Genomic DNA, 26,779 nt, shown 5'->3' with positions numbered 1-26,779 from the left:
AAGACCTCTCTCTCTGTCTCTCTCTCACTGTCTATAACTCTACCTGTCAAATAAATAAATAAAAAATCCAAAATAAAAAAGACCTGTTATAATTCAATAATAAAATTACAAATAACCCAAATAAAACATGGACAAAGGACATGAATGTACTTTTCTCCAACGAAGATATACAAATGGCCAGGAAGCACATGAAAAGATGTTCAACATAATTAGTCATTACATAAATGCAAACCAAAACCCATGACAATTCCTCAAAAGGTTAAACATGGAATTACCATTTGACCTTGAAATTCCACTCCTAGGTACGTACAAGAGAAGTGAAAGCATGACCTTGGGCCGGCTCACTAGGCTAATACTCTGCCTTGCGGCGCCAGCACACCGAGTTCTAGTCCCAGTCAGGGCGCCGGATTCTGTCCTGGTTGCCCCTCTTCCAGGCCAGCTCTCTGCTGTGGCCAGGGAGTGCAGTGGAGGATGGCCCAAGTGCTTGGGCCCTGCACCCCATGGGAGACCAGGAGAAGCACCTGGCTTCTGCCTTCGGATCAGCGCGGTGCGCCGGCCGCAGCACGCCGGCCGCGGCGGCCATTGGAGGGTGAACCAACAGCAAAGGAAGACCTTTCTCTCTGTCTCTCTCTCTCACTGTCCACTCTGCCTGTCAAAAAAAGGCATGCCCTCACAAAAACATGTACATGGATACACATAATAGCCAAAATGGAGAAACAACTCAGACGTTCATCAACTGATGAATGAAAAAATATCCACACAGTGTCTTATTATCCTGTCATTAAAAAGGCTGAGGGACTGACACATGCTACAAATAAACTTTGAAAAATGATTCTGGGCTGGTGCCTTGGCTCACTTGGTTAATCCATCCCATATGGGCGCTGAGTTCTAGTTCCGGTTGCTCCTCTTCCACTCCAGCTCTCTGCTGTGGCCCAGGAGGGCAGTAGAGGATGGCCCAAGTACTTGGGTCCTGCACCCCATGGGAGACCAGGAGGAAGCTCCTGGCTCCTGGCTTTGGATTGATGCAGTGCGCTGCCTGTAGCAGCCATTTTGGAGGTGACCATCTGGGGAATGAAGCAACGGAAGGAAGACCTCTCTCTCTCTCTCTCTCTCTCTCTAACTCTATTAAATAAATTTTTAAAAAAGATTCTAAGATAGAAAACAGTCATAAAAGATCACATTCTGTATGACTGCTTTTATGTAAAGGATCCAAAACTGGAAAATTCATGGAAACAGAAAACAACTAACAGCTTTCCTGGGCTGGGCTACAAAAGGACTGCTAATGAGTGCAGGACTGCTTTTTGAGGTATTGAAAGCAATTTTTTATAGATTGATTTGAAAATCAGAGAGCGAGGGAGAGACAGAGAAGAGAGAGATCTTCATCCACTGGTTCACTACTCAGATGGCATCAATGGCCAGGATGAAGCCAGGAGTCAGGAGCTTCCTCTGGGTCTCCTGCGTAGGTGCAGGGGTCCAAGCACTTGGGTCATTTTCCACTGCTTTCTCAGGTGCATTAGCAGGGAGCTGGATTGGAAGCAGAGCAGCCAGGACTTGAACCAGTGCCCAAATGGGATGCTGGCACCACAGGCAGTGGCATTACCTGCTATGCCATGCCAGTCCCTGAAAGTTTTCTAAAATTGACTGTGGTGATGGCTTCAAAACCACTGAACTGTACACTTTTTTTTTTAGATTTATTTATTTATTTGAAAGTCAGAGTTACACAGAGAGAAGAGAAGCAGAGAGAGAGAGAGGTCTTCCATCCGCTGGTTACTCCCCAATTGGCCACAATGGCTGGAACTGCACCAATCCGAAGCCAGGAGCCAGGAGCTTCCTCCGGGTCTCCCATGCGGGTGCAGGGACCCAAGGACTTGGGCCATCTTCCACTGCTTTCCCAGGCCATAGCAGAGAGCTGGATCAGAAGTGGAGCAGCCAGGTTTTAAACTGGTGCCCGTATGGGATGCCGGTGCTTCAGGGCGTTAACCCGCTGCACCACAGCGCCAGCCCCTGAACTGTACACTTTTTAAGCGAGTGAATGGTCATGTGAACGATCTCTGAATAAAGCTGTTAAACAAAGAGACAGAACCTGCCAGGGGCTTTCCAGCTCTCAAGGCCCTCTTCTTCCTCATCCATTCTTGCCCACTGTGCTCTCTCCTCTCCAACAATTTCCTGGCCTTTGCACTTGTGGTTACCACCTAGAACATTCTGTTCTAAATAATCTTAAACGCAGTCTTCTTCACGTTTACTTAATCTTTTTTTTTTTTTTTTTTTTTGGACAGGCAGAGTGGATAGTGAGAGAGAGAGAGAGACAGAGAGAAAGGTCTTCCTTTTGCCGTTGATTCACCCTCCAATGGCCGCCGCAGCTGGCGCACTGTGGCCGGCACACCGTGCTGATCCGAAGGCAGGAGCCAGGTGCTTCTCCTGGTCTCCCATGGGGTGCAGGGCCCAAGCACTTGGGCCATCCTCCACTGCACTTCCGGGCCACAGCAGAGAGCTGGCCTGGAAGAGGGGCAACCGGGACAGAATCCGGCGCCCCGACCAGGACTTGAACCCGGTGTGCCGGCGCCGCTAGGTGGAGGATTAGCCTATTGAGCCACGGCGCCGGCCGTTTACTTAATCTTAATTCAAGCAAATCCTTCTCAGCGAAAAATTATCTGGCTTGTCTCTGCTAAAGCAGGGACTCTTCCTTGCTAGTTATGGGTTTAGCCACACCAAATTTGGGACAAACTGCTGTTGTGTGCCATCTGGCGGAGAGTGTTGGACGTGCACACAGTCATGGACCCATAAATGTTTAATCTGCATTTAAAAAGGAGGCAACAGTTGAAGGCAGTACAGGGGCGTTCTACTTTGAGGTCTGGCCTGGACTCTTCAGAAATGGTCGATACCATGAAAGACAGAAAGGTTTTAAAAAGAGGTGAACTGTTTTACATTAGAGGAGACAAAAGAGATACAACATTTAAGAGGGGGATATTTGGATCCTAGACTTAAAAAAGAAAGACTGAAATAGGCCACTGTGGGGCAATTAGGAAACTGGAGAATGGACAAAGTATTAGATGATATTTTTGAAAAAATATTAAATGTATTTGGTGCAAAAAAAAAAATTCCTTGTGAGGTAAGAACGAATGCTGTTTTAGAAACTGGGAAACTGAAATTCAAAGAAGTGGAGGGACTGGCCCAAGAATCACAGCTGGAAAGTGGCAGTGCCAAAATGGGCTCAGTGCCTCCAGAGCCTGAGCCTTGGCTGGCGGAATTCCCTCCCTCTGCAGCAGGAGGCAAGAGCCAAAGCTGTATGAGTCTGGGGTGGCACCCCCAAGGGCATGCAGTGGCTGAGGACAGCAAAAAGGCCCCCTCACCGTTGTCAAGGCATCAGCAATCACTTATTCATTCAAAATTAACTGCTGGGTGGCGATGATGAGCAACAGCGGGCAGGCTCTAGGCACAGGGCACTCACAGTCTAGTGAGGGAGGCAGACGTTAATCCTGTGCTGGAATCACTTGAAGGAACGAGATACAAGCAATGGAGAAAAGGAAGCTGACCAAAGCAGATGGTCAGCAGAAAGCGTCCCTGAGTTGTGCCTTGAATAACGAAGAGAAGTTAGCGATACAGACCAAGGGAAGAGTGTGGCCCAAAGGCCTGGCAGGGGAGAGCATGGCCTTAAACAGTAGGCACGTCCCCAGAGCTAGCAGGAGCCTGGTGCAAAATGAGAACGGAGGAAGGCAGGGCAGATGAGGCCATGTAAGACCCTGCAGGACGTGCTGGGGATTTTATTCAGTTTTAAAAGCAGTGGGAAGTTATTAGAGGGTTTCAGCAGTTGGCGAAGTCAGACTTGGAAGTTTTAAAGAAAAATCACTTTGGCTGTTATGTTGAAAGGATGGCTGCACTGCAGGTGAGTAGAACAGACATGGTTAGACTAGTTAACACTGGAGCAGCCAAGGGTCCCTTGGATTAGAGTAAGCAATGGAAACAGATGGGGCCATCTGGGTATTGGGAGGACGTGACACGGGGGAGGTTTTGAAGATCACTCTTAGGTTTTTAGCTTGTGTGATCAATGCAGAGGCCATTCCCTGTGACTGGTAACACCCGTGAAGGACGCAAGATTTAGACAGATTATGAGTGAGATCTTGGACATGACACATTGGTGATGCTTTTGAGACCTTTAAGTGGAGAAGGAAGAAGGTAGCTGGATGCGCAGGTCTGAAGTTCAGAAGAGAGGTCAAGATTGGACAAACATTTGGGCTTCATCAACTCATGGTTACTAAAGCATGGATAAGATGGTGTCAGAAAGGGACAATTCAGTCCCTGGGAACTTCAGGGATTCAATGGCTCTTAAAGAGAAGGTCGCGGTTGATGCAGAAACCTTGGAGACACCAGTGGAGGAGCTGAGAGGGGATCCTGAGGGTGAAGTGAGGGGCTGGGGAAGGATACCGCTGCATTCCCACCACAATGGCACTGTTCACACCAGAACTGGAGGCCGAGCATGCTCCTCACCTGGCAGGCGCCACCACTCTTGCTCCCGGGAGCCTCGGCTGGGCAATCTCCACACCTGTGCCTCTGCTACCTGTGTCCCTGGGGATCTCTCTCTGTTCCCCCGAAGGCTCCACAACAAAGTATACTATAGTCCACTTATTAAGCAACTATCTTATTTATTAACTAATCTCTCAGTGATGGGCAAAATGCATCGTCTAACCACACTATAATAGTGTGTAGCTGGAGAGAGGGGAGGAGGGGGTAGGAGAAGGAAGAGAAGAAGAGAAATTTTTGTGTGCAAATAAGGAAAGCTCTGGAAGCAGGTGTTTGGCTGTCGCTCCCCCTCTTCGTGGAGGAACGACACAGGACCCTGCGCTGTTCTTTCGTCTGCTCGGCCCTCCCCGGGTTTGCTGCTGGTTCTTCCCGGGTTGGCTACTGTCCCTTCCACCTCCGTGGAAGGGCAGTTCCCCCTGGCCACATTCCCCACTTCCGCAGGGGAGCGGCACACCGCCGGCCGGCTCTCTCGGGGACTGCACAGGTGTTCCCCTTAGATGTTCCCCTTAGATGTTCCTGTTAGATGTTCCTGGTGCATGCCGTCTCTCTCCTCCTTTATAGTCCTCCTCCGCCAATCCTAACTCGGCTGCCCACACGCCGAGTACGCTGCTCTCCAATCAGGAGCAAGTCCTACAGTTTATTGGCTGAACTGGAGGCAGCTGCGTAGAAGCTGTTTTCTCCTCTCCCAGCGCCATATTGTGGGAGAGCAGATGCATAGAATAAGTCTTAATTCCAGTAACTCAGTCCAGTCCGGGTTGCTCCCCACATTTGGCAAAGTGGTTAAGAACCTGTTTGGGGGCCAGCATTGTGTGGCACCGGTGAAGCCAGAGCTTATGATGGTAGCATCTCACATCAGATAACTGGTTTGAGTCTCAGCTGCTCCACTTCCAATCCAGCTTCCTGCTAACATGCCTGGGAAGGCAGCAGAAGATGGCCCAAGTGCTTGAGTCACTGCCACCTATATGGGATACCAGTATGGAGTTCCTGGCTCCTGGCTTTGGCCTGGTTCAGACTTGGCTGTTGGGGCCATTTGGGGAATATTTCAATAGATGGAAAATCAATCTCTCTCTCTCTCTCTCTCTCTCTCTCTCCCCCACTACCTCCCTCCCTCCCTCTCTGCTTTACCAACACTTAAATATTTTTTTAAAAGCCTATGTATTAAAAGTCGAAAGGAAACCCACCACAGCAAAATAGGTCAGTGGTATGGTGGTCATGCTGGGGACTGAGGATTCAAGTGTTTTGATTTTTCTTTTTCAACTTAAAGATGTTTTATTTCTTTAATTATAATGAAATCCACATAATATACAATTAACATATAATTACTTTCATGTGTACAGTTCAATGATATATTTTTTAAAGATTTATTTCTTTGAAAGTCAGAGTTACACAGAGAGAGGAGAGGCAGAGAAAGAGGTCTTCCATCTGATGGTTCACTCCCCAATTGACCGCAACAGCCGGAGCTATGCCAATCCAGGAGCCTGGAGCTTCCTCTGGGTCTCCCACGCGGGTGCAGGGGCTCAAGGACTTGGACCATCTTCCACTGCTTTCCCAGGCCATAGTAGAGAGTTGGATCAGAACTGGAACAGCCAGGACTAGAACCAGCGCCCATAGGGGAGGCCAGCACTTCAGGCCAGGGTGTTAATCCACTGCGCCACAGTGCTGGCCCCAATTCAATGATATTTAATATATTCACAGAATTATCAACAACCTCTTTCTAGTTTCAAATTTTTCCTCACTAATCCCAAAGAAACATCCCATACCTGTTATCACTCCCCAACCCTTTCTTCACCCTCTGGCAACCTCTAGTCCCCTTCCTGCCTCCATGGATTTTCCTATTCTAGATATTCCATACAGAAGGAATCACATAATATGTGACCTCTGGCTTCTTCCACCCGGAATATTTTTGAGGCTCCTCCACATTGTAGCATGCATCAGTACTTCATTCCTTTTTATGGCTGAATAACACACACACATACACACATATCACAATGTTTAGTCATCCGTTGGCAGACTTTCGGGTTGTTGTACATAGTACAACTACAAACATACATGTACAAGTTTTTATGTGCATACCTCCTTTCAATTATCTTGGGTATCAACCAAGAGTGGAATTTCCAGCTCACATGGATATTCTGTTTATCTTTTTTGAGGAACTGACAAACTTTCTTCTGTTGCCTGTTCCCATCAGAAACTAATGAGGATTCCTATTTCTCCTTATCCTTGACAACACCATTATTCTCCAGGTTTTTAAAAAATTATTATCACGGGGCAGGTGCCATAGCTCACTTAGTTAATCCTCTGTCTGCGGTGCTGGCATCCCATATGAGCACCGGTTCTAGTCCCGGTTGCTCCTCTTCCACTCCAGCTCTCTGCTGTGGCCCAGGAGGGCAGTGGAGGATGGGCCAAGTGCTTGGGCCCCTGCACCCACATGGGAGACCAGGAGGAAGCACCTGGCTCCTGGCTTCGGATGGGCACAGCGCCGGCCGTGGCAGCCACTTGGGGGGTGAACCAACAGAAGGAAGATCTTTCTCCCTGTCTCTCTCTCTCACTGTCTGTAACTCTACCTGTCAAATAAAATTTTTTTAAAAATTTAATAACATTATTATCACAGCCTTTTTATTTATTTATTTATTTATTTTTTTGGACAGGCAGAGTTAGAGTGAAAGATAGTCCTCTCAGTGAGGACACGGAGAAGCTGGAGACCACGTACCTACCGGTACTGCTATGATCTGGATGTGGTCAGGCCCCCAGAGGTTCGTGTGCTGAAGCCTGGTCCCCAGGTGATGGCGTTGGGAGGTGGTGGAACCTTCAAGAGGAGGAGCTGAATACATGGCAATCAATCACTCCATGTGGACACCACCCTTCCAGATTATCAGTGAGGTCCTTCCAGGACCCACGTTAGATTCCTTCTAACTGGATTGGTGTAAGAAAAGCAAACCTGGCCCCTGAGTTTCTCTGGCCTCCTGTCTCTCCATGTGATCTCCTCCACATGTGCTCCCACCACTGTGAAACCATTCACTGCATGAAGCCCTCACCGGAGAACAGAAGAATGGAGCCGCTCAATCTGGGACTTTGAGCTTCCCAAACTTCGAGCTTCTCTTTATACAACTCCCAGCTTTGGGTATTTTGTGGAGCAGCAAAAATTGAACTAACACTGCACCCATTCACCTTTAAGTATAAAAACAGAGATGGTTCAGGGTTAGATGCTGGAACACGCTAAGAAGTTGAGGTTACTGGCAAGAATGTAGGGGGAGTAATGCACCAGTGGGCGTACAATGGGAAGAGGAGAAGGCGTGACAATGCACAGGGGTTAAGGGATGTGGAGGAAGTGTCAGGAGAGCTAAGAGTGTTAATAACGTCCAGGTGTTTGTGAGAGAGTTGGAGGGCAAGCAGGTGGCGGCAACTAAATTCTATGTGATGATTTAATACTCCTAAAATATAGTCATTTAGTCCAGATGATGACAAAGAAATGGCTTTGGGAGTGGACGGTCATTGTGTGTTGGAATTTATGGCTCCTCAGTCTGAGTATAAGCAAGAGGCCTCAAGGTTAGGGTGTTGGTTCAGATCCATCAGAGATGTTGAAATTTCTCGTACGCTAAGGCCCAAGATAAATAAGGAAGAGCGCACAGATGGGATATAAAGTAATACAGGCTGTGTTTGAAAGGAAAATAGCTGGGGTTAAGTTTCAAAGAGTAGAGATCCTAAGAGAACATGGAGTCTGGACTTTGGGGGGAAGTAATTTCCAACAGCGTGTAAGAGTGGCAGAGTCTTTGGAGGAGGAGCCAAGTTACACTTAGAACAGAGATGAAAAAACTATTCTAGTGAGTTTGAACATAGCAGGGAATTTTATCTGCCATGGAACAGATTCCAGGGGGCAGAACAGGAGGAGCATCAGGCTGGAGGGAGCCCAAAGCAGCCAGTGGCAGCAGTATCACCAACAAGATACCCTGGAAATGTGTGCCGGATAAACCTCACAAACATGAAATCTTCCTTGCTGTGATTTCTGGGAAGAAAAAAAAAAAAATGCTCCCACGAGAATTTGTAAGCATGAGCATTCCTACACATGGGTCTGAGGTGCAAATGCATTCTGCCTGAGAGGCTGAGAAACTGACAGGAAACTGCTCCTGGTCAGTTGGAGCAGCAGTTTCAATACAGGAAGAAAAAGGTGGTGGGAGAGGGGAAGGTACCTAGCATACTAAGCCTTTTTTTTTTTTTTTTTTTTTTGGCAGTTAAGTATGAGCAATAAAATACTCTCAAAGGGGCAGGAATCTGGCCCAGTAGCAGTTAAGACAGCACTTGGGATGCCTGCATCTCATATCAAAGTGACTGGTTCCAGTCCTGGCTCCACTTTCAATCCAGCTTCCTGCTAATGTGCACCCTGGGAAGGTAGACATTGGCCCTAGCACTTGGGTCCCTGCCACCCATTGGCAACCCAAGATTGAATTCTGGTCTCCTAGCTGTTGAGGGTATTTGAGGAGTGAAATAGCAGATAGAAAATATCTCCCTCTCTCTGCTTTTCAAATAAAATGGGGAAAAAAATTTAATACTCTGAGAACAAAAAGAAAAAAAAAGAAATTGCATTAACACAAAAAAGGGGAGGGACATGAAATAGAAATACAAGATCAGGAAGGAAGAGAGGGGCCAACACAGTGGCATAGAGGGTTAAACCTCCACCTACAGCACCAGTATCCCACATGGGCACCAGTTCAAGTCCTGGCTCCTCCACTTCTGATTCACCTCCCTGCTAAAAGGAAATCAGCAGAAGACGGCCCAAGTACTTGGGTCCCCACCACTCACATGGGAGACCCAGAAGAAGCTCCTGACTCCTGGCTTCAGCTTGACCCAGTCCCCACTGTTGTAGCCATTTAGGCAGTGAACCAGTAGAAGGACGATATCTCTCTCTTCTTCTATCTCTGTCTTTCAAATAAATAAATAAATAAATATTTTTTAAAAAGGAAGGAAGAAGAATAATGTATCATTTCATTTCCAATATCATCCCTATTGAAAATGCATATTTGAGAACTCAATTCCATTTGATGGATGTATGAGGCTTACAGGAACAAGGTAAAAGTCACCATAGGAAGCAAACACATGTAGAAGGTAGGACAACAATTTCTGCCACAAATCAGTACCATGAAAAGAAAATAGGGGAGGACTTCTCTAGGTTAAGACAGACTTAAGGGGACGGCGCTGTGGCTTGGTGGGTAAAGCTGCCACCTGCAGTGCGGGCATCCCATATGGATGCCGGTTCCAGTCCCAGCTGCTCCTCTTCTGATCGAGCTCTCTGCTATGGCCTGGGAAAGCAGAAGGTGGCCTGAGTCCTTGAGCCCCTGAACCCACAGGGGAGACCCGAAAGAAGCTCCTGGCTCCTGGCTTCTGATCGGCGCACCTCCAACTGTTGCGGCCAACTGGGGAGTGAATCAGCAGATGGAAGGCCTCTCTCGCTCTGCCTCTCCTTCTCTCTCTGTGCAACTCTAACTTTCAAATAAATAAATAATTAAATCTTTGAGAGAGAGAGAGAGAAACTTAAGGGGTTGGCGCTGTAGCATAACTGGTAAAGTGTTGGTTAGAGTCCTGGCTGCTCCACTTCCGATCCAGCTGTCTGCTACGGCCTGGGAAAGCAGCAAAAGATGGCTCAAGTCCTTAGGCCCCTGCGTAGGAGACCTAGAAGAAGCTCCTGGCTCCTGGCTCATGGCTCCTGGCCAGCGAAGCTCTGGGGAATTCATCTGGGATTCATCTGGGGAATGAATCAGTGGATAGAAGCTCTCTCTCTTTCTCTCTCTCTCTCTCTCATCTGGGATTCATCTGGGGAATGGATCAGTGGATAGAAGATTCTCTCATCTGGGATTCATCTGGGGAATGGATCAGTAGATAGAAGATCTCTCTCTCTCTCTCTCTCTCTCTCTCTCTGTAACTCTGCCTTTCAAATAAATATTTAAAGAGAGAGACAGACAGACAGATTGACTGACTGACTTGGACACAAGACAAAAACATAATGTCAGAACTCTGGATCTTGATCTGAATAAACACATTTTGGAGCAAACAAGGATGTCTGATTATCTGATGAAAGGCAGTCTTGTGGTTAAGATACTATGGTTTTAAAGATGTGTACTGAGGCATATGGGGGGAAATGACAATGGCCAAGAAATACTTTACAATCTTTCAAAAAAGAAAAAGTAAAGAACAAATAGGGCAGTCAGCATGTTGCGTAGTAGACTAAGCCTCTGCCTTCAATGCCAGCATCCCATATGGGTGCCGGTTCAAGTCCCAGCTCCTCCTCTTCTGATTCTGCTCCCTGCTAATGTGCCTGGGAAAGCAGCAGAAGATGATACAAATGTTTGGGCCCCTGCACCTGCATGGGAGACCAGGAAGAAGCTCCTGGCTCCTGGCTCCTGGCTTCGGATCAGCTCAGCTCCGGCCATTGTGCCATTTAGAGAATGAACCAGCAGATGGTAGACCTTTCTCTCTGTCTATTCCTCTCTGTAACTCTACCTCTCAAATAAAAAATCTTTAAAAAAGAATACAGCAAAATCTTGATAATCAGGGTGATGAGCCTATCAATGTTAATTATACTCTTGCTTCCATATTACGTTTTAAAACTGCATAGTCAAGAATTCAGAACCACTTTAGGAAACCTGTTGGGAAATGGTGCTTATCAAGTTCCCACACCTTTATGCTCTTGCCCCCTTATCTCTGTGCTCCCATATCTGTGTGGGTCTATGGCAACCATTGTCATGGTAACCAATAGGCACACCTGCTCGGCTAGCTGCCCACAACCCTGCTATGTAATGCCCTGGCTCCATGCCACTGTTATGTGTAAGCTCATAAGAAAAGTTGGGGAGTGTGTTTGGGCAAGGGTACATCACTGCAGCCCAGTCAGCCGCCACCAGATAAGCAGTTGCGTTCCTGTGTACATTTCTGCCCACTCCTGCAAATAAAGATGCATGAACTTGGCTCCCAAGTTATTCTTTGGTTTGTCCAAACCTGGACCTCATCTCCCAAGAGTTGAACTCCTGAATCACAGAACCCATGAACAAAAAAGTCTAAACACCTCTAGTGTAGCATACGTGCTACATACAGAAATATCTGATATTTTTTAAGAAATGTCTCACCCCTCCCAGTGTAGAAACCCAACTGACACTTTGCCCTGCCTCCATTATGAAATGCCAGAGTCAGGAAAAATAAGCATTTTGTACCTGGAGATGAACAAACTGTGACAAGGCCACCTATTTTGTTCCAGTCCCCAAACTAAGAAACTCCTCTAAGTATAAACTCCCTAATTAAAAAAAAAGTTAAATCCATAGCTTTAGAATGTTGATATCTGCAATAATGTCACAATCTTTATGTGAAAAGTTGCTGTTTTCCATCATGAACAGATGAACACAAACTCACAGGCTTTCTTTTAATCTTTAAACAACGCTTTAAAATTTTTAAATGTCAAATATTTCAATTAGTCTTCTTGAAATCTGAATCCTTTGTACTTAAAAAAAAATTTGCAGGGCAGGCATTTGACCTAGCAGCTAAACTGCTACTTAGAAAGTCTGGGGTACTGCGGCACAGCAGGTAATGCTGCCACCTGTAGTGCTGGTTCTAGTCTTGGCTGCTCTACTTCCAATCCAGCTTTCTGCTGTGGCCTGGGAATGCAGTGAAAGATGGCCCAAGTCCTTGGGCCCCTTCAACACCATGGGAGACCTGGAAAAAGCTCCTGGCTCCTGGCTTCAGATTAGCACAGCTCCAGCTCTTGTGGCCATTTTCAGAGTGAATTGGTGGATGGAAAACCTCTCTCTCTCTCTGCCTCTCTGTAATTCTGCCTTTCAATAAATAAATAAATCTTTAAAAAAAAAAAAAGGCAAGAAAAGAAAGAAAGAAATTCTGGGAGCCAGCACTGTGGCATAGTAGGTTAAGCCTACTGGGTAGTGAACCAGCAGATGAAAAACCTCTAGTCTCTCCCTCTTTCTGTCCGTAGTCTGCCTCTCAAATAAATAAATAAATCTTAAAAGAAAGAAAGAAAAAGTTTGAGTCCCAGCTCCACTCCCAATTCCAGCTTCCTGCCAGTGTGCATCCTGGGACGCAGCAGGCAGTGGGTCAGGTACATGAGTCACTGCCTCCAAACAGGAGACCTAGACACATGAGACCTAGTTTCTGGCTCTGGCCTGTCACTGCTCCGGCTGTGGCAGGCATCTGGGGAGTGAGCCTGCAGGTGGGAAACGTCTGCCTCTCTGCCTTTCAACTGGAGCCTCACTGAGACTCACTCCACGTACCATTTAACTTGACCACATAAAGTGGTTCATAGTTTCCTTATATTCAGAATTGTGCAACCATCACCATGATCAATTTTAGAACAAATTCATCACCTCATTAAAAAAAAAAAAAAAAAAAAAAACCCTGTCCACCGGCAGTTACTCTTTATTCCCTATGCACACTCTAGCTCTAGGCCACACCCCAGCTCTAGGCAACCACGTACAGGTCCTTGGTCTCTTTGGGTTTCCCTATTCTGTACATTTGATAAAATGACATCACATGATATATAACATACTTGACTTATTTCACTTGGTCTCATGCTGTCAAGGCTTAGCCATTCTGTAGCACATAGTACATTTTTTTATTTACTTATTTATTTATTTGAAAGGCAGAGTTACAGAGAGGCAGAGGCAGAGAGATAAAGAGATCTTCCATCTGCTGGTTCACTCCCCAATTGGCTGCAACAGCAGGAGCTGGGGTGATCCAAAGCCAGGAGCCAGGAGTCTCTTCTGGGTCTCCCACGTGGGTGCAGGGGCCCAAGGACTTGGGCCATCCTCCATTCCCTTCCCAGTGGCATCAGCAGGGAACTGGATCAGAAGTGGTGCAGCCAGGACTGGAACCGGCGCCCACATGGGACGCGGGCACTGTAGGTGGCGGGTTTACCCGCTAAGCCACAGCACCGGCCCCAGTACGTTTCTTTTTACTCCTGAGTAATAGTCCAGCCCAGGCTCTACCACATCTCATTTCTCCATTTTGTAGACGATAGGCAGTTCGAGCTATCATGGAGAATTCCCATCAGGGACACGGGAATCAAAGTCCTCGCAGGTACGTGCTTTTCCACTCTCCTTCCCTCTAAGAGTGGAAATGATGAGGTTAAGGGTAACTATACATTGAACCTTTTGAGGAACCATCAAACTATTTTCCAAAGTGCCCGTACCATTTTCTGGCCCTATCGGTGGCATATAAGGATTCCAATTGCCCCACAAACAACGGTATGAATGACATGTGCTTCAGTTCTTCTCCAATGGACGCCGTAATTCATCCTCCAGGGTACCTAAAATACAGACCCTTGCATGTAGTAATGTGTACACCTCCGAGACCGACCTCGAGCCGGCTCCTCTGACTAGCTCGAACAAAGCACCAACAGGAGTGCCTCACCAACACTCACTGTCTCGGCCGACACCGGCAGCCGGGGTCCCGTCCCCAGCCTCTGAGCGAAGGCACGAGCCCAACTTCCACCCAGGGCCTCTAAGAGAACCAGGCAGCCTTCACCCCATCCCATGCCTTTGCAACTTCTCGCTGAGCCCCGCTCGCTACAGCCTCTGCACCGACACGAACTAACCCACGCGGAGCTCGGCTCTCGCCGGCCCCTCTCCCACTGCGACAGGGACTGCTGACTAATAAGCTGTCCCTCGCCCGGGGCGGCATTCTGGGATGGAGTAGGGATCCCCCTCGCACCCTGAGGAGCACGAAGCTCCGGAGAAGCGGCTCCAGAAACCATGCTTTGGGAAACTGACTGACTCCACCGGCGGCGGGGCCTAGCCCGGGGTCAGGAAAGGTTAACAGGTGTCTGGAAGCCCCGCGCAGCCCCGCGCTACCCCAGACACACCCAAGGCGGGGGGGGGGGGGCAGAGGAAGAACAGAACTTCACAACAGCACGCGAGCTGCGGGAGTAAAACCGCACACGGAAATAAGCACTACTTACAGGATCGTCGGAGCCGTGCAGGCCGCTCACTTTCTGCGCATGCGCCCCAGGCCCCCTCGCGACCGCGCCTGCGCCTGCGCCTTGGAGCAGCGCCGCGCGCGCCATGCTTCTGCACGGCGGCCGCTGCGGGGCCGGTTCGCGTTCCTGCGGCACTGGATCTGTGGTACTCGTCAGTTATCTGACCGGCGTTGCTCGGACGTGGCGAGAAGGGAGGAAACACACCGTAGAGCGCTCGTCTTCGGGCATTTGACGCATTCTTTGTGTCCTGTCGAGGCGCGCACGCGCCGCCCTCCGTAGAGCCCCTGGAGGTTATCGCGTGTTGGGAAACAGAGACGCCCAGAGCGGGGCGAACCTCAGAAATGTCGTCCCTCCTTCGACTTCCACGGGGCGCAGAGCTGAGGTTTGGCGGATCGGGTGGTGGGGAGAGAAGACTTAGACGCGCACTGGATCCCGCCGCCGATAGCGGGGCCCTCGGTGGACAGGAGCCGGACGGGCCGAAGGAACGCGGTGAACGAGAGAGGAGCGTTCTGTGTGCGGCATTTGACGTTTGCCCAGTGCGCATGTATTATTTCCAGATACGTTTAGATGTCCTTTGCCAAAATGGAGGCACCCAGGAGAGAGAGGTGGGGTTTAAGAGGGCTGAGAACTCTGTCAACCTGGACAGGGTTATCGGAATAGGGGAAGCCAGAGGGTCGCGGGTACGCCACAGCGGGTGTTCCCGCTTGTTTCCGGACAGAGACCCTTGGGGTCCCGGGGGAGGGGCAGGAAGCGGAGCCAGGTACAGGAAATCGTGGGTCAGGGACGCTGCGGTCATCACCTCCATTGTTGGATTAGCTGAAGATTAAAAGGGCCGTTTCGGGGTGGGCTCATTGAACTCAGGGTGGAAGGGGACGTTGGGTGTTTGTTTTTGTAAAGGAAGTTAAACGAGTGTGGCTGGCAGGGTTGAGACCTAAAGTTCCTCCTCCAGGAAAACGTGCCCCGGGAAGGAGTGATCGTAAGTAGGTCCTCAGGTAACTGGGCTGTCGCCATTGAGCTGAGAGCTGAGGAAAACGAGGAGAGGCAGCTGTGCCCAGGAGGATTTGCAGACAAAATGCTCTTACCCAGAGACCCCTCTCGTTCGCTGAACGGCTTCAGCTTTGTTCCCCCCGCGAGTGGCTGACGGGTCTAGGCAGAGACGGGGATTTGGGAGCAGAGGTCGGGGATACAAAGAGTTGCACATGTGAAGTCAAAGCCCAGAGGTCATCATTGGTTGCCTCTCAGTTTGGCTTGTTTGTAAAAGAAGTCAAAAGCTGAGCTCCCAAATAAAATATTTTAGGAATAGTGTTTAAGAAACTCCAGATATAAAAAAGAAAAGTGAGGAATGTTAGTGAAATGGCGCAGTCTTATCTGCAGTGTGACCTACACCCTGACACCATCCTAGGCTCTAGCCCCTGCCACCATTGCTGGAAGCCAGGTGGCCACATGGCGCAACCACTGGTGTCAGCTCCATCCCCATCCTAATGGGATTCACTGCTCCTGCTTCCCTGCCCGCGCCCAGCAAAGTTTTAAGAGGACCTGTCCCTAAGGGCCGATGCTGCGGCTCACTAGGCTAATCCTGCGCCTGTGGCGCTGGCACCCCGGGTTCTAGTCCCATGGGAGACAAGGGGGAGGCGCCTGGCTCCTGGCTTTGGATCTGCACAGCGCGCCGGCCACGGCGGCCATCTGGGGGGTGAACCAACAGACAGAAGATCTAACTCTGCCTTTCAATAAAAAAAAAAAAAAAAAGAGGACCTATTCCTGAACACGTGGCACTCTCTCTCTCTCTGTCTCTCCCTCTCTCAATCTTTCTCATACAACTCTTCTCTCTCTTTTTCCTTCTTTGTCCCTTCCCTCCTGTCTGTTAGGTTTCCCCAATAAACCCTTTCCCTTAAAAAAAAAAAAAATTAAAGAAATTCCAGAAGTCAGAGCGTCTACAAAGACATACATGAAACCCAGCTGGTAACGAGTCAGTCAGACTGAGCAGTGCCTGGGAAAGGCATTTCCCCTGCAGGGGAGAAAAACCACATCACAGAAGAGTATATTTGGTAAATTTATTTAAAAAAAAAAGAAAAGAAACAATAATTTAGCCCCTTGGCAAAATAAAGGATCTTATTAATATAAATGTTTCTTAGAAAACATATGAAAAGATAATACAACATATATTAATAAATCAATATTAACATTATAGAAAAAGTAATTCTATAAAAATGACAATGAGGATATTTCTGGTCCTTACAAAGCAATATTTCTCGGAGGTTCTGTGGTTCCTCCTCTCTCTGGAATGCATGTTCTCATTTTATGGAGGCCTGATGCACACAAATCTAACTTTAGGAAGTCATTCAATTAAAGGATGTTTATTTGCATCACAAAATGATTATTTACCAAAAAAATCAGTGGAATGGTTTCTATGAAGGATCCTTCAAATGGCAATTTCTTAATGTGTTTCGAGTATAATTAAACAGACACATGTCCCCAACTTTCCAGATGCAACTCAATTGCATAAAGTGAGGCAAACCGGAAGTGACACAGGCTTCGTTCTTAAGGAAATGGGTGGAGGCACACATTCCTGCTATCTTTGGTTTCTCCCATCCTGAGCTCTGCTTGTTCAGGTCTCGGCTGCTCTCTGTTCACCTGGTTCTCTCCGGGAATATGCAGGAAGTCATATGGGGGTGGGGGGGAGGCGGATTAGTGAATTTGTGGGTCGCTCTGGCAGAGTGAGAGGAGAATCTGGGATTCAGAGTGTGTGTGTATGTGTGTGTGCGTGTGTCAGTGTAACTGGGGAAAAGCAGGAACAATCCCGAAGCCTTGCCATGGTGCTCGTCAGGCCTTTCTCCCGTATGGGCCCCTAGCTTCCGCTGGTGCGCAGCCCTCCCCAGCTGAGACGCAACCGCAGGAGCACGGCTGAGGGCCTACTTGTCACACTCCTCCTGGCTCCCTTCAGCACAGTGGTAGTGCTGCTCACAGAACTCCTGGATCCGGCTACAAGCTTCCAGCATCATCACCTCTGGGACCGTGATTACCACTCGGAAGAAATTGGGGTACTCGAAGCACTGCTGAAACAAGAGCCTGTTATTTTCAGAGCAGTTGAATCCGGCACTGGACCACCCCCAACCACCCAGGGCCCTCGTCAGCAAGAAGCCATGATGCCGCACTGGCAGGGCTGTCAGTTCATTCAGTCTCCACTGCTGGGGTGCTGAGCCAGTCCCTGTGCTACAAGCCGGACTTCCTCTCACCTAGAATGTTTGTCTACAACTTTCCCTCCCAGTGTAGATGGGATCATGTGAGGGGAAAACAAATTTTACTCGGAAACCAGGAAACACATCTGTTTGAATCTCATCAAATTAGGACGCACTTTGTGGAAGGAGGGGGAAGTCCAGCTTTGACAGCCAGCTCAGGGAGAGCTCCCGGGGCTCTAGGACCTTGCAATGTCCCGAGGAAGACAGTACTCACCGTGGCTGGCAGGCAGTGGACAGACTGCTCAGCAACTAACCGCTCTGTGAAGTCCACATCATTCTCAAACTCTGGGAAATGTTCCATCTCGATTCCAACCTGCACCAGTCATAGAAAGGAAAGGCCAACTTAGCAGGAGGGAAAGCCAGCCAATTTCCTATGTCAGAGATGAAAGTCACAGTGACTTTTAAAGGTGCCCTGGAACTCTACCTCTGTCAACTTAGGATGAACTCACAGAATTGTTTGCAGGAAAGAGGATATATTTAGTAATAGTTTATTGAAAAGTTTCTTCTGGAGGCGGATAAAGGAAAGGTAGAAATTGAAATGCAGTGTTTCTCAAGAGGAATATCTGCATTAAGGCCAGGCAGTTCTTCATGGCATGGCACTGTCCCACCCCTGGCTGCTTGCAAGAACACACCCATCCCCGATCATTCTGAAAGCAATTCTCAAATACCCAAAGAGAGCCAGGATCTTGCCAGTTGAAAACTATGATGGTTTGGAGAGCCTCTTACTTGTGTCATATATGTCTTATGTGTCTTCCCTGAGAAACTGAGTCATTGAAAGAGTCTCATGAACACCAAGGTCAATCACACCAGAGGGATGATTCAGAACAAGAAAATCCCTCAGCGGACTGGGGAACCCACTGCCTGTCTTGTGAATGGTGGCGTGCCCTTCACAGCCCCCTGTGGGAGTTCCAGGGGCTTGTGCTCTACAACACCCACACAGCTAGTGCCTGCCCCTTCCCCATCCTTACCATGAGGTACATGGCCCCAGAAGGACGGACTGGCCGGAGTCCAGGGATGGCAGCCAATGCCCCATAGCAGAGATCAGCGTTGGACTACAAGAGGAGGTAGAGAGGAACCAATGATCAAAATTTAAGGAAAAGAAAAGCCAAGTCATTAAAAGTAGAGCCTTCACGGCACTGTGGCGCAGTAGGCTAAGCTTCCACCTGTGCTGCCTGCATCCCATATGAGCGCTGGTTCTAGTCCCAGCTGCTCCTCTTCCAATTCAGCTCTCTGCTATGGCCTGGGATAGCAGTGGAAGATGGCCCAAGTCCTTGGGCCCCTGCACCCACGTAGGAGACCCGGAAGGAACTCCTGGCTCCTGGCTTCGGACCAGCCCACCATTGTGGCTCTTTGGGGAGTGAACCATTGGATGGAAGACCTGTCTCTCTGTCTCTCTGTCTCTCCCTTTCTCTAACTCTACCTCTCAAATAAATAAATAAAATCTTAAAAAAGTAGAGCCTTCACTGAAGGTGCAGAATCTATGTTTGCTGTTCCAGCATAAGGAGTCAACAAAAGCAAACTCCATCCTTGAAGTTTTGTAGCAGAGTGGAAGGAGTGTATGAGTGGACACTTCACACGGATGACACCTCTTGATTTGGCAGTCCCACACTGGAACACACTCCAGAAATGACAACTGCTTATTCCGAGTTCTACTGGCAGCATTCCCTGACTCCCAGAGCAGAAGGCCCTGTGCTGCCCTTACCTTGAGGAAGCTTAGAGTGTTGTGGTAGAACTCCTGAGGGGTGCGACGCAGGATGCTTTTCAGAGCTCCCTGGACAATGGTGCAGGGTCCCAAGATTCTCTGACTCAGTTTCACCAGTCCATCTCGAATCTAGAAGCCACCCAGGAAACATACTACTTAGTCTTTCTTAAGCATCTCAGGGATTCTTGCTAACCTCAAAAAGCGATGGGCCTGTAGCCCAGCTCTGGCGCATACCTACTGTGTGGCTCTAGGCTCATAATATTACACCTCTGTGCTTTGTTCTTCTCAACCATAAAAAGGAGATAAAACCAGTGCCAGGATCATTGCATGGTTGTGAGGATTAAATTAGTGTTTATAAAACACTGACACATGATAAGTCCTCAAACAATATTAGCTGTCATGAATACTATTGTTTCCTATTTTGCACTCTGAAAGTTGGAGCTGAATGGGACTTCTTCATAGAGCCTGATACATGGAAACTGGGCTTGAGAGAAGAATAACTATTATCACATTTATTTCCCAAGTGTTCAGGCACCAGGAACTACTGGACTGAAAAAGGAGGGGTATACCCTTTCACTACTATGCATGCAAAGTAAATATAGAAGGATGCTTTACCAAGTTTGTGGGAAATAAAATTAAAAGATAAGTTGTCTTACTAAAAAAATGAAATCCATGCATAGTTTTTCATAATGTGCGCTTTCTTGATTTTTTCAAAGACCCCCTCGAATATCCTGTTACATATATCATTTCATCACATCACTCTCACCTCATTGCCAAAAATGTCTCTTCTGTCATGGATGAGGATCCAGCCCAGCCTCCAGCCAGGAACCAGCCAGCGCTTGGCCAGCCCTCCACAGGACAGGATGGGGACATCTGTGCTGAGGGTGGCCAGCGGCTCATATTTGCACCCTGAGAACACCTGGCGAGAAGAGATACTTGCTGGAGTTGTCTTCCTGGTTACTTCCCACTGGATCCCATGCCTTCCTTCCTTTTCCTTGTATCACTGGGACAGTGCCTTGGCTTTGCAGGCTTATCCCTACTGTGAAGCACAACTGGGATTCCAGGAGTCTTCAGAGAGGACCATCCAAAGACATTTGGTAGCCCAGTGGTATGTACAGCTCTGTGAAGCCAGCTCTATATAATCAGGCACCACTGGAGTTACAGATTTAAAAGTTAAATATGGGTCCACAATTCCTTATTTAAAATTCCCAAGCCCAGATATGTTGTAGAGAGAATGCAGGATTGGTTGGATTTTAGAAAAGCTTTGTAACACATGTACCATACATTATGCAGTGACTCTCAAAGCAGACTGGGATGGTGCCCCTAACCATGAATCTTAACATTTCTGTCACTTTCCCTGAAGTCTTAGCAAATACATTGATTCAAAAGTGGGATAAATAGAAATCCATAAATATCTTCCTATGAGGTCAAATCAGATTTTGCAACTAAATAAATTCCAAGAAGCTTTGAAAATTCATTTTGATTTTTGGATTTCAAAAGTTGGGTAATGAGCTATGATCTAAGTATTTGTTAAAAGTGCAGAGATACTGACGTCCTATACTGAAATTATTAGTAGGTGTTTCTTCCAACTATTCATGTTGTCATCTCTAAAGATCTCATGAAATCATGTGGAATTGAGATTATTGCAGTGATATGCCCCAGCCCAGACTTACCATGTCACCATAGATCTCATCAGCCAAGATGGGGACACATTGCCTCGCAGCCACTAAAAATAGAAGAAACCTGCTGAGATCATTTTTGATGTGATGCCTGTGGTCTTCCTGTGCTTTGCGTTTCATGTTTATGTGTCTTGCTTTCCTCTTTCACAACTGTAAACTTCTGATACTCCTCCAGGCGTCAGAGCCTGAATTTGCCTTTCAACCAGAAAATTCAAACCCTATCTTCCACATGGTGAGAGCGGTGAATAGGCAGGTACAGGCAGAATATTCCTCATCTGAAATGCTGGGGACTAGAAATACTTCAAATCTAGGATTTTTTTTTTCAGGTTTTAAAATACTTGTATAGACTTGACTAGTTGAATGTACATAATCTGAAAATCAAAAATCCAAAAAGTCTGGGGATACTCAAAGAATTTCAGATCTTAGAGAACTTTAGATTTCATGTTTTCATACAAAGAATGTTCAACCTGTATTTCTTCTTTTTCACCTTCTTTTGGGCAAGTTCTCCCATTCCTATGGCACACACTAGAGAGGCTACTGCGGCTCCTCTACCTCCACCCCAGCCATTGAATTTAGGGAAGAATCCCTTCCTGTCATTCCAGGCTACAGCTAAACCATGTTGTCTCCACCTCATCTCCTGGGGGCAAACTGCTGGGCTCACCTGCCAGGATCTTCTGCAGATGGCTTTTACGGAACACTGACCCACAGGGATTTGATGGATTATTGACAATAAGACAAGCAGTCTTTTCATCAATCAGAGATTCCAGGTGTTTCAGGTCAATTTCCCAAGACTTCTCTGGCTGAGGAGGAAGAAAGGTAAGATTTTTAAGATGGTTCTGAAAAATGTAGGGGGAATACTCATTCAACCCAAGGGTGCAATGTAAATGATCAAATATGCCCTTGGCCTCAACCAGCCACTTCCAGAACTTTCCCTGCTGAGGTAATGGTCTTACATTCTTATGAGACACAATTTGGGCACTTGAGTCTAAAGTTTTAAAAAGTCACTTACCAATAAATTATAGAGTTTGACTTCAATTCCCATAGATTCAGCCAAAGTCCTGTATAGAGAGAAACCGGGTCTTGGCACTAGGATGTTTTGCCCTGGATTGGCCAACACAGCTAAACAAAGCTCAATAGCCTGACTACAGCCACTTGTCAGAATGACATCCTGTGAAGAAACAGAAGATTAATTTTGTTAGGGGTTCTTACAGCCACGGGAGAAAAGAGAAAACTCAGATGGGTGAGTTGGGAACAATGATGAACTTACTTTAACAAGTCCTAAGTAGTAGTGATTTTTCTAAGCCAAAACCAAAAGATAGGTATTTATGTCCCTATCTATATGTTGTTGAGCAATGGCCACTTAAAAGAAAAAAAAACACATCATTTTAAAAAGGGCTGGTGCTGTGGTGTATCAGGTAAGGCTGCTGCCTGTGATGCTGGCATCCTGTATGGATGCTGATTCAAATCTCAGCTGCTTCACTTCCCATCCAGCTCCCTACTAATGCACGTGATAAGCAGCAGAAGATGGTCCAAGTCCCTGGGCACCTAAACCCATGTAGGGGACCCAGAAGAAGCTCCTGGCTCTGGCCTGGCCCAATTCTGGCCAATGCAGCCATTTGGGGAGTGAACCAGTGGATGGAAATCTCTTCCATCTCTCCCTCTCTCTCTATAACTCTGACTTTCAAATAAATAAAGGGGGGGGGGGGAAGGACACTATGACCCAACAGACTCCATGAGAGGCCTTAGACTGACCTTGGACTTTTTTTTTACCTTGTTATTTATTTACTTTTGGCCAGAGGCTTAACGCCTGACTCTTCTCTGAAATGCAGAAGAAGGAGACCTCTGGTATTGGGCAATGTCAACCCCACTGAGCAAACAACAGAGGGAAGGTGACATTTGTCACTGCCATTGATTCAGTGTGCCATCAAGGCAAGGAAGGAAAGCCACAAAGAAGAGTAATAAAACATCCTATTATCTGGTGTTTATGAATTGCTCTTCAATTAACTTTTTCTGAAAATCAATTGTAGGGTCCTCTGAGGCTCCTGTGACAGTCACCACATAAGTTATAGGAGACATCATTGTTATCCTGGAAGAACACCAAATGCAATCACTGACCAATGGCCCCAGCTCAGAGTGCAAAAGGGAAATGACCCTCAGCTGCCCTGCACTGACCCTTACCCTCAAGCACAGGAACAAGGCAAAAGGCTTCAGAGCGGGTTCCCTGCACAGGGCTCACCTGAGCGTCCAGGGGGGCCTCTGGACAGTGGTAATAAGAAGCTACCTCCTCCCGACTGGACAGGTAGCCTGAAAAGAACAGTGAAAAGAGGGAACTGGAGGTTTTCATCCCTCCACTTAATGATGATGCCCCTTAATGATATTAAAATCATTAAGGTTTTTTTTTTAATAACCTAACATTTGGCTCCATCCCAACCACTGTAGATTAGCAGTACATTTTGTATTTTACAACTCTATTATAAACACAGACATGTAAAGAATAACAAGAACTCCCCAAATGATAAAATACTCTGCGTCATCTTGATTACTGTTTTTTCCTCTGTAAAATAAAGGATTTAGATTATTCCTAAATCTCTTGGAGAGACTATATATTTTTTAAAAATTGTCATTAAATGCACTCAATACATGTGATCTATTTTGAGTTTTTTGCATTATGTAATATATCACAACTATTTGGTACACATTTTTTCTTTCAAATTATTCTCCTGTAAGAGATTTATTAGTGGATGCTTTTAAGATTAAATTATTGTCAGTTTTGTGTCCATTATAATATTTTGTAAAATTGCTGTTCAAAAAGACAAGTTAGAAAAGCCAAAAAGACAAATTTTCAAGGTCATGGGTGGTATTTCACAATGCTTGTTAGGTGCCAACAGGCCTCTTGAAATTATATAAATCAGTATATCCTTAGTTATTAATGAAGGAAAACATTTTTCCAGATATATATTGTCATCTCTGCCATACCTTTTGCACATTTGTCAAACAGAGAGTCAGTCTTGATATTTTAGGTTGAATCAGTTTCTCAATACTTAGGATATTAGAATCATTGAGTTTTTTCTTTATAACCTAACACTTGGTCTTGATTTTGAGTTTTGTTTTGAAACTTTATAAAATGTAACATATCAATCTAAAAACTATGTCCCTGATTCCTCTGTAAGTAGTTTTAAAATTTGATTTTAGCATGAATCTGGGTTTTTATCTTGCAATAAGAATGTTTTTCTGCACACATTTACACAAAGGGGCAAAAATGTGAAACACTGAAACAAAGTCATAGAATTACGTATTTTACCAAAATCTTTATAGAGTAGAAATTGTCAATAGATGGAGAGAATCAAACCTAAATAGAAATAATTTCTATCAGCATTAATTTATTTCCTTCAATATGTCAGCCCTTCTTTGTTGTTCTTGTCCTCTTTAATCCTAAAGAGTAACAAATTACATTTCAGTGTTATCAGGATCATAATGAAAATAGGCTTTCAAGATAGAAAGAAATAAGTCAAAGGAGCTATTTACATAGGCCAATAAGTAAATTCATAAAGGGCCTAGAAGACTCCAGCCAGGGACTCCAGCAGACCCAGGGCCATCGTCTTAGAATTAGTCATGCTGTAAGAGGAGCATTATTTGATGGATAAATCTGCTTGGGTGCCTAGAGGGAAGGTGCCAGCAGGCCAGAAGGAGCCAGGAAAGAAGTTGGGCCTTTGTGGCTCATGTTTCCCCAAATCCCAAGGCCTGTTTCATCTTACCCTCTCCTCAGGAAGTATGCATGAATTGCTAGATGTTTGGTCCTATTATAAATGCACCAAAGATTTGGAAATCACTCGGTAGGGAATCTGGAGAGGAGCTTACCAATGGATGGGGCATAGCCATTGTATTTCCCTGAATCCAGGGCATCTTTCATTGCTTGGGTAACTTCAGGGTCGGTAGGCAGGTTTCCAAACACAGTAGGATCTCCTTTTCATGGGAGAGAGAAAACAGAAGGAGCCACCCAGAGGTTACTCTCCCATGTGCTGCACTCAGACTCCTGTCCACCCTCTGCTCCCATCTTCTTAACCAGTCCAGGGGGAAGACCGTCGCTGCCCATGCCTCGAGTGTCCCCCACTCACCGATTGAGAGGGAAATCATGGCTTTGCTTGGATTCGGCTTCACCTTCATGCTGTCCACGATGGCCCGGATGGGATTGAAAGTTTTGTTGGACATGTCTGAGGGTCTCACAGACCACCTGGTCCTCCTGCCTTTCATCTTGCCCGGCACGGAGCTTCTCCCACCAAAGTTGACATGCACATCCAGCACTGAGGGGATGTGGTTGTTGCCATTCGTCTGAATCATGTAGGGGTCCATCACTAGGAAAACCTGGGGGAAAGCCAGTCCCTGTGATGCTGATGGGCCCATCCGGATTGCTACATCGGGACCTAAACATAGGAGTGACTACACTCGGAGTCTCTTTCCAAACTCTTCTTCTTCTTCTTTTTTTTTTCCTGCCTTCTCTTATAAAGTGGCCTTGTTATAAAGGAGAAGAGGAGAGCTTTAAGACTTTTTCCTGGCCAGCGCCACGGCTCACTAGGCTAATCCTCCGCCTGCGGCACCGGCACCCCGGGTTCTAGTCCCGGTCGGGGCGCTGGATTCTGTCCCGGATGCCCCTCTTCCAGTCCAGCTCTCTGCTGTGGCCCAGGAGGGCAGTAGAGGATGGCCCAAGTCCTTGGGCCCTGCACCCGCATGGGAGACTAGGAGAAGCACCTGGCTCCTGGCTTCAGATCAGCGCTATGCGCCGGCCGCAGCGCACCAGCTGCAGCAGCCATTAGAGGGTGAACCAACGGCAAAAGGAAGACCTTTCTCTCTCTCTCTCTCTCTCTCTCTCTCTCACTGTCCACTCTGCCTGTCAAAAAATTTAAAAAAAAAAAAAAGACTTTTTCCTGATATGGAAAATAAAGCAGGAACCCACTCTACAATGTTCAGAGAGCATTCAGTTGAATGCTGACTTGCTGTAAGTGGAATTTGCTAAGTCAACTGTAATCCCTATAAAAGCCTAACAATGCTCTGATAAAACCAAGAGGGAATGATATTAAATCACTAAGCAATCAAAACACATGTGTTTGCTACTTTCCAGGCAGAGCCTATCTAAGCGTCTTCCCTACTAATTCAATATTCTGTGTCTTGCCCTCTGCAGAGAACCAGGAGGACTCACCCCACCCTGTCAGAAATTTAGTGCTAATGCTGTTGCTAGCAAAAGCAAAGCCGTATCCCTAAGCATCTTACAATCTTGCCTGGAAGAAGTCAACACACCAGAGAGGAAGAGGTGAACACCCAGTCACCGTCACCACATCAGCTCTGTTCTGAGAATTTTACCTTTCAAGCTAAGGAGCAGCAGCCTCCGGGGTGCCAAACCTGAAAGTTCACTCAGATCTTGCTTGACAGGTTACTGTAGCAGTGAACTCAGATACAAAACTGAACTCCTGAAATAGTCTCCACAAATGGGCGTTGGGCCCAAAACCTTGATGCTATTGGTGGGGTGAGGCCTAAACCCTCCCCTTGGCCCCTTTCCTCCCCCTCTCTCACCCCTAGACCTGCCTCTCACCCTCAAATCAGGAATTGTCCTCACTTCAAACATCTGGGACTCTGTGTTAACTCTTTGTGGGCACTTTGTCAGATGTTTGGGCAGAGTTTCTTTTCT

General features: G+C 46.9%; 1 protein-coding gene and 1 long non-coding RNA gene across 6 annotated transcripts; both read right to left on the bottom strand.

Moving 5' to 3' along the window:
• Nucleotides 1–7,175: 7,175 nt before the first annotated feature.
• On the bottom strand, nucleotides 7,176–16,179 carry LOC149121007 (uncharacterized). 2 transcript variants are annotated; one of them, XR_016225405.1, is made up of 3 exons: nucleotides 14,465–16,179; nucleotides 13,697–13,813; nucleotides 7,176–7,339 (listed from the first exon to the last, which is right to left on the bottom strand). It is a non-coding gene; the product is annotated as an uncharacterized LOC149121007 (long non-coding RNA). The 2 variants fall into 2 exon arrangements; XR_016225404.1 differs by lacking the exon at nucleotides 7,176–7,339 and adding an exon at nucleotides 13,146–13,611 and having other exon boundaries at nucleotides 14,465–16,176.
• A 340-nt stretch (nucleotides 16,180–16,519) lies between these two features.
• Nucleotides 16,520–26,537, bottom strand: TAT (tyrosine aminotransferase). 4 transcript variants are annotated; one of them, XM_089320422.1, is made up of 12 exons: nucleotides 26,455–26,537; nucleotides 25,215–25,520; nucleotides 24,958–25,062; nucleotides 23,336–23,403; nucleotides 22,109–22,267; nucleotides 21,761–21,899; nucleotides 21,094–21,146; nucleotides 20,187–20,339; nucleotides 19,421–19,549; nucleotides 18,687–18,770; nucleotides 17,933–18,031; nucleotides 16,520–17,535 (listed from the first exon to the last, which is right to left on the bottom strand). In XM_089320422.1, exons 2-12 carry the CDS (start codon nucleotides 25,498–25,500, stop codon nucleotides 17,392–17,394), a joined length of 1,419 nt encoding a protein of 472 aa, XP_089176548.1. In that variant the 5' UTR covers nucleotides 25,501–25,520; nucleotides 26,455–26,537; the 3' UTR covers nucleotides 16,520–17,391. The 4 variants fall into 4 exon arrangements, with proteins under 4 accessions (XP_089176548.1, XP_089176549.1, XP_069918811.2 ...); XM_089320423.1 differs by having other exon boundaries at nucleotides 16,520–17,532; XM_070062710.2 differs by having other exon boundaries at nucleotides 25,215–25,461.
• Nucleotides 26,538–26,779: the final 242 nt, after the last annotated feature.

This window comes from Oryctolagus cuniculus, chromosome 18 (genome assembly GCF_051225735.1).
Source record: "Oryctolagus cuniculus isolate XC-2025 breed Fujian yellow rabbit chromosome 18, ASM5122573v1, whole genome shotgun sequence".
In the NCBI taxonomy this organism is placed as follows: domain Eukaryota; kingdom Metazoa; phylum Chordata; class Mammalia; order Lagomorpha; family Leporidae; genus Oryctolagus; species Oryctolagus cuniculus.
The sequence above is the reverse complement of the archived record's forward strand: the minus strand, read 5'-3'. Positions and strand labels throughout refer to the sequence as shown.

Coding starts and splice junctions, on each gene's coding strand:
- TAT (XM_089320422.1), bottom strand. CDS start 25,500: ATGGGCCCATCAGCATCACAGGGACTGGCTTTCCCCCAGGTTTTCCTA. Junction 21,147..21,760: donor TCTGCAGAAGATCCTGGCAG/GTGAGCCCAGCA, acceptor TTCTATTTTTAG/TGGCTGCGAGGCAATGTGTC. Junction 19,550..20,186: donor GAGACATTTTTGGCAATGAG/GTGAGAGTGATG, acceptor GGTGGCTTCTAG/ATTCGAGATGGACTGGTGAA.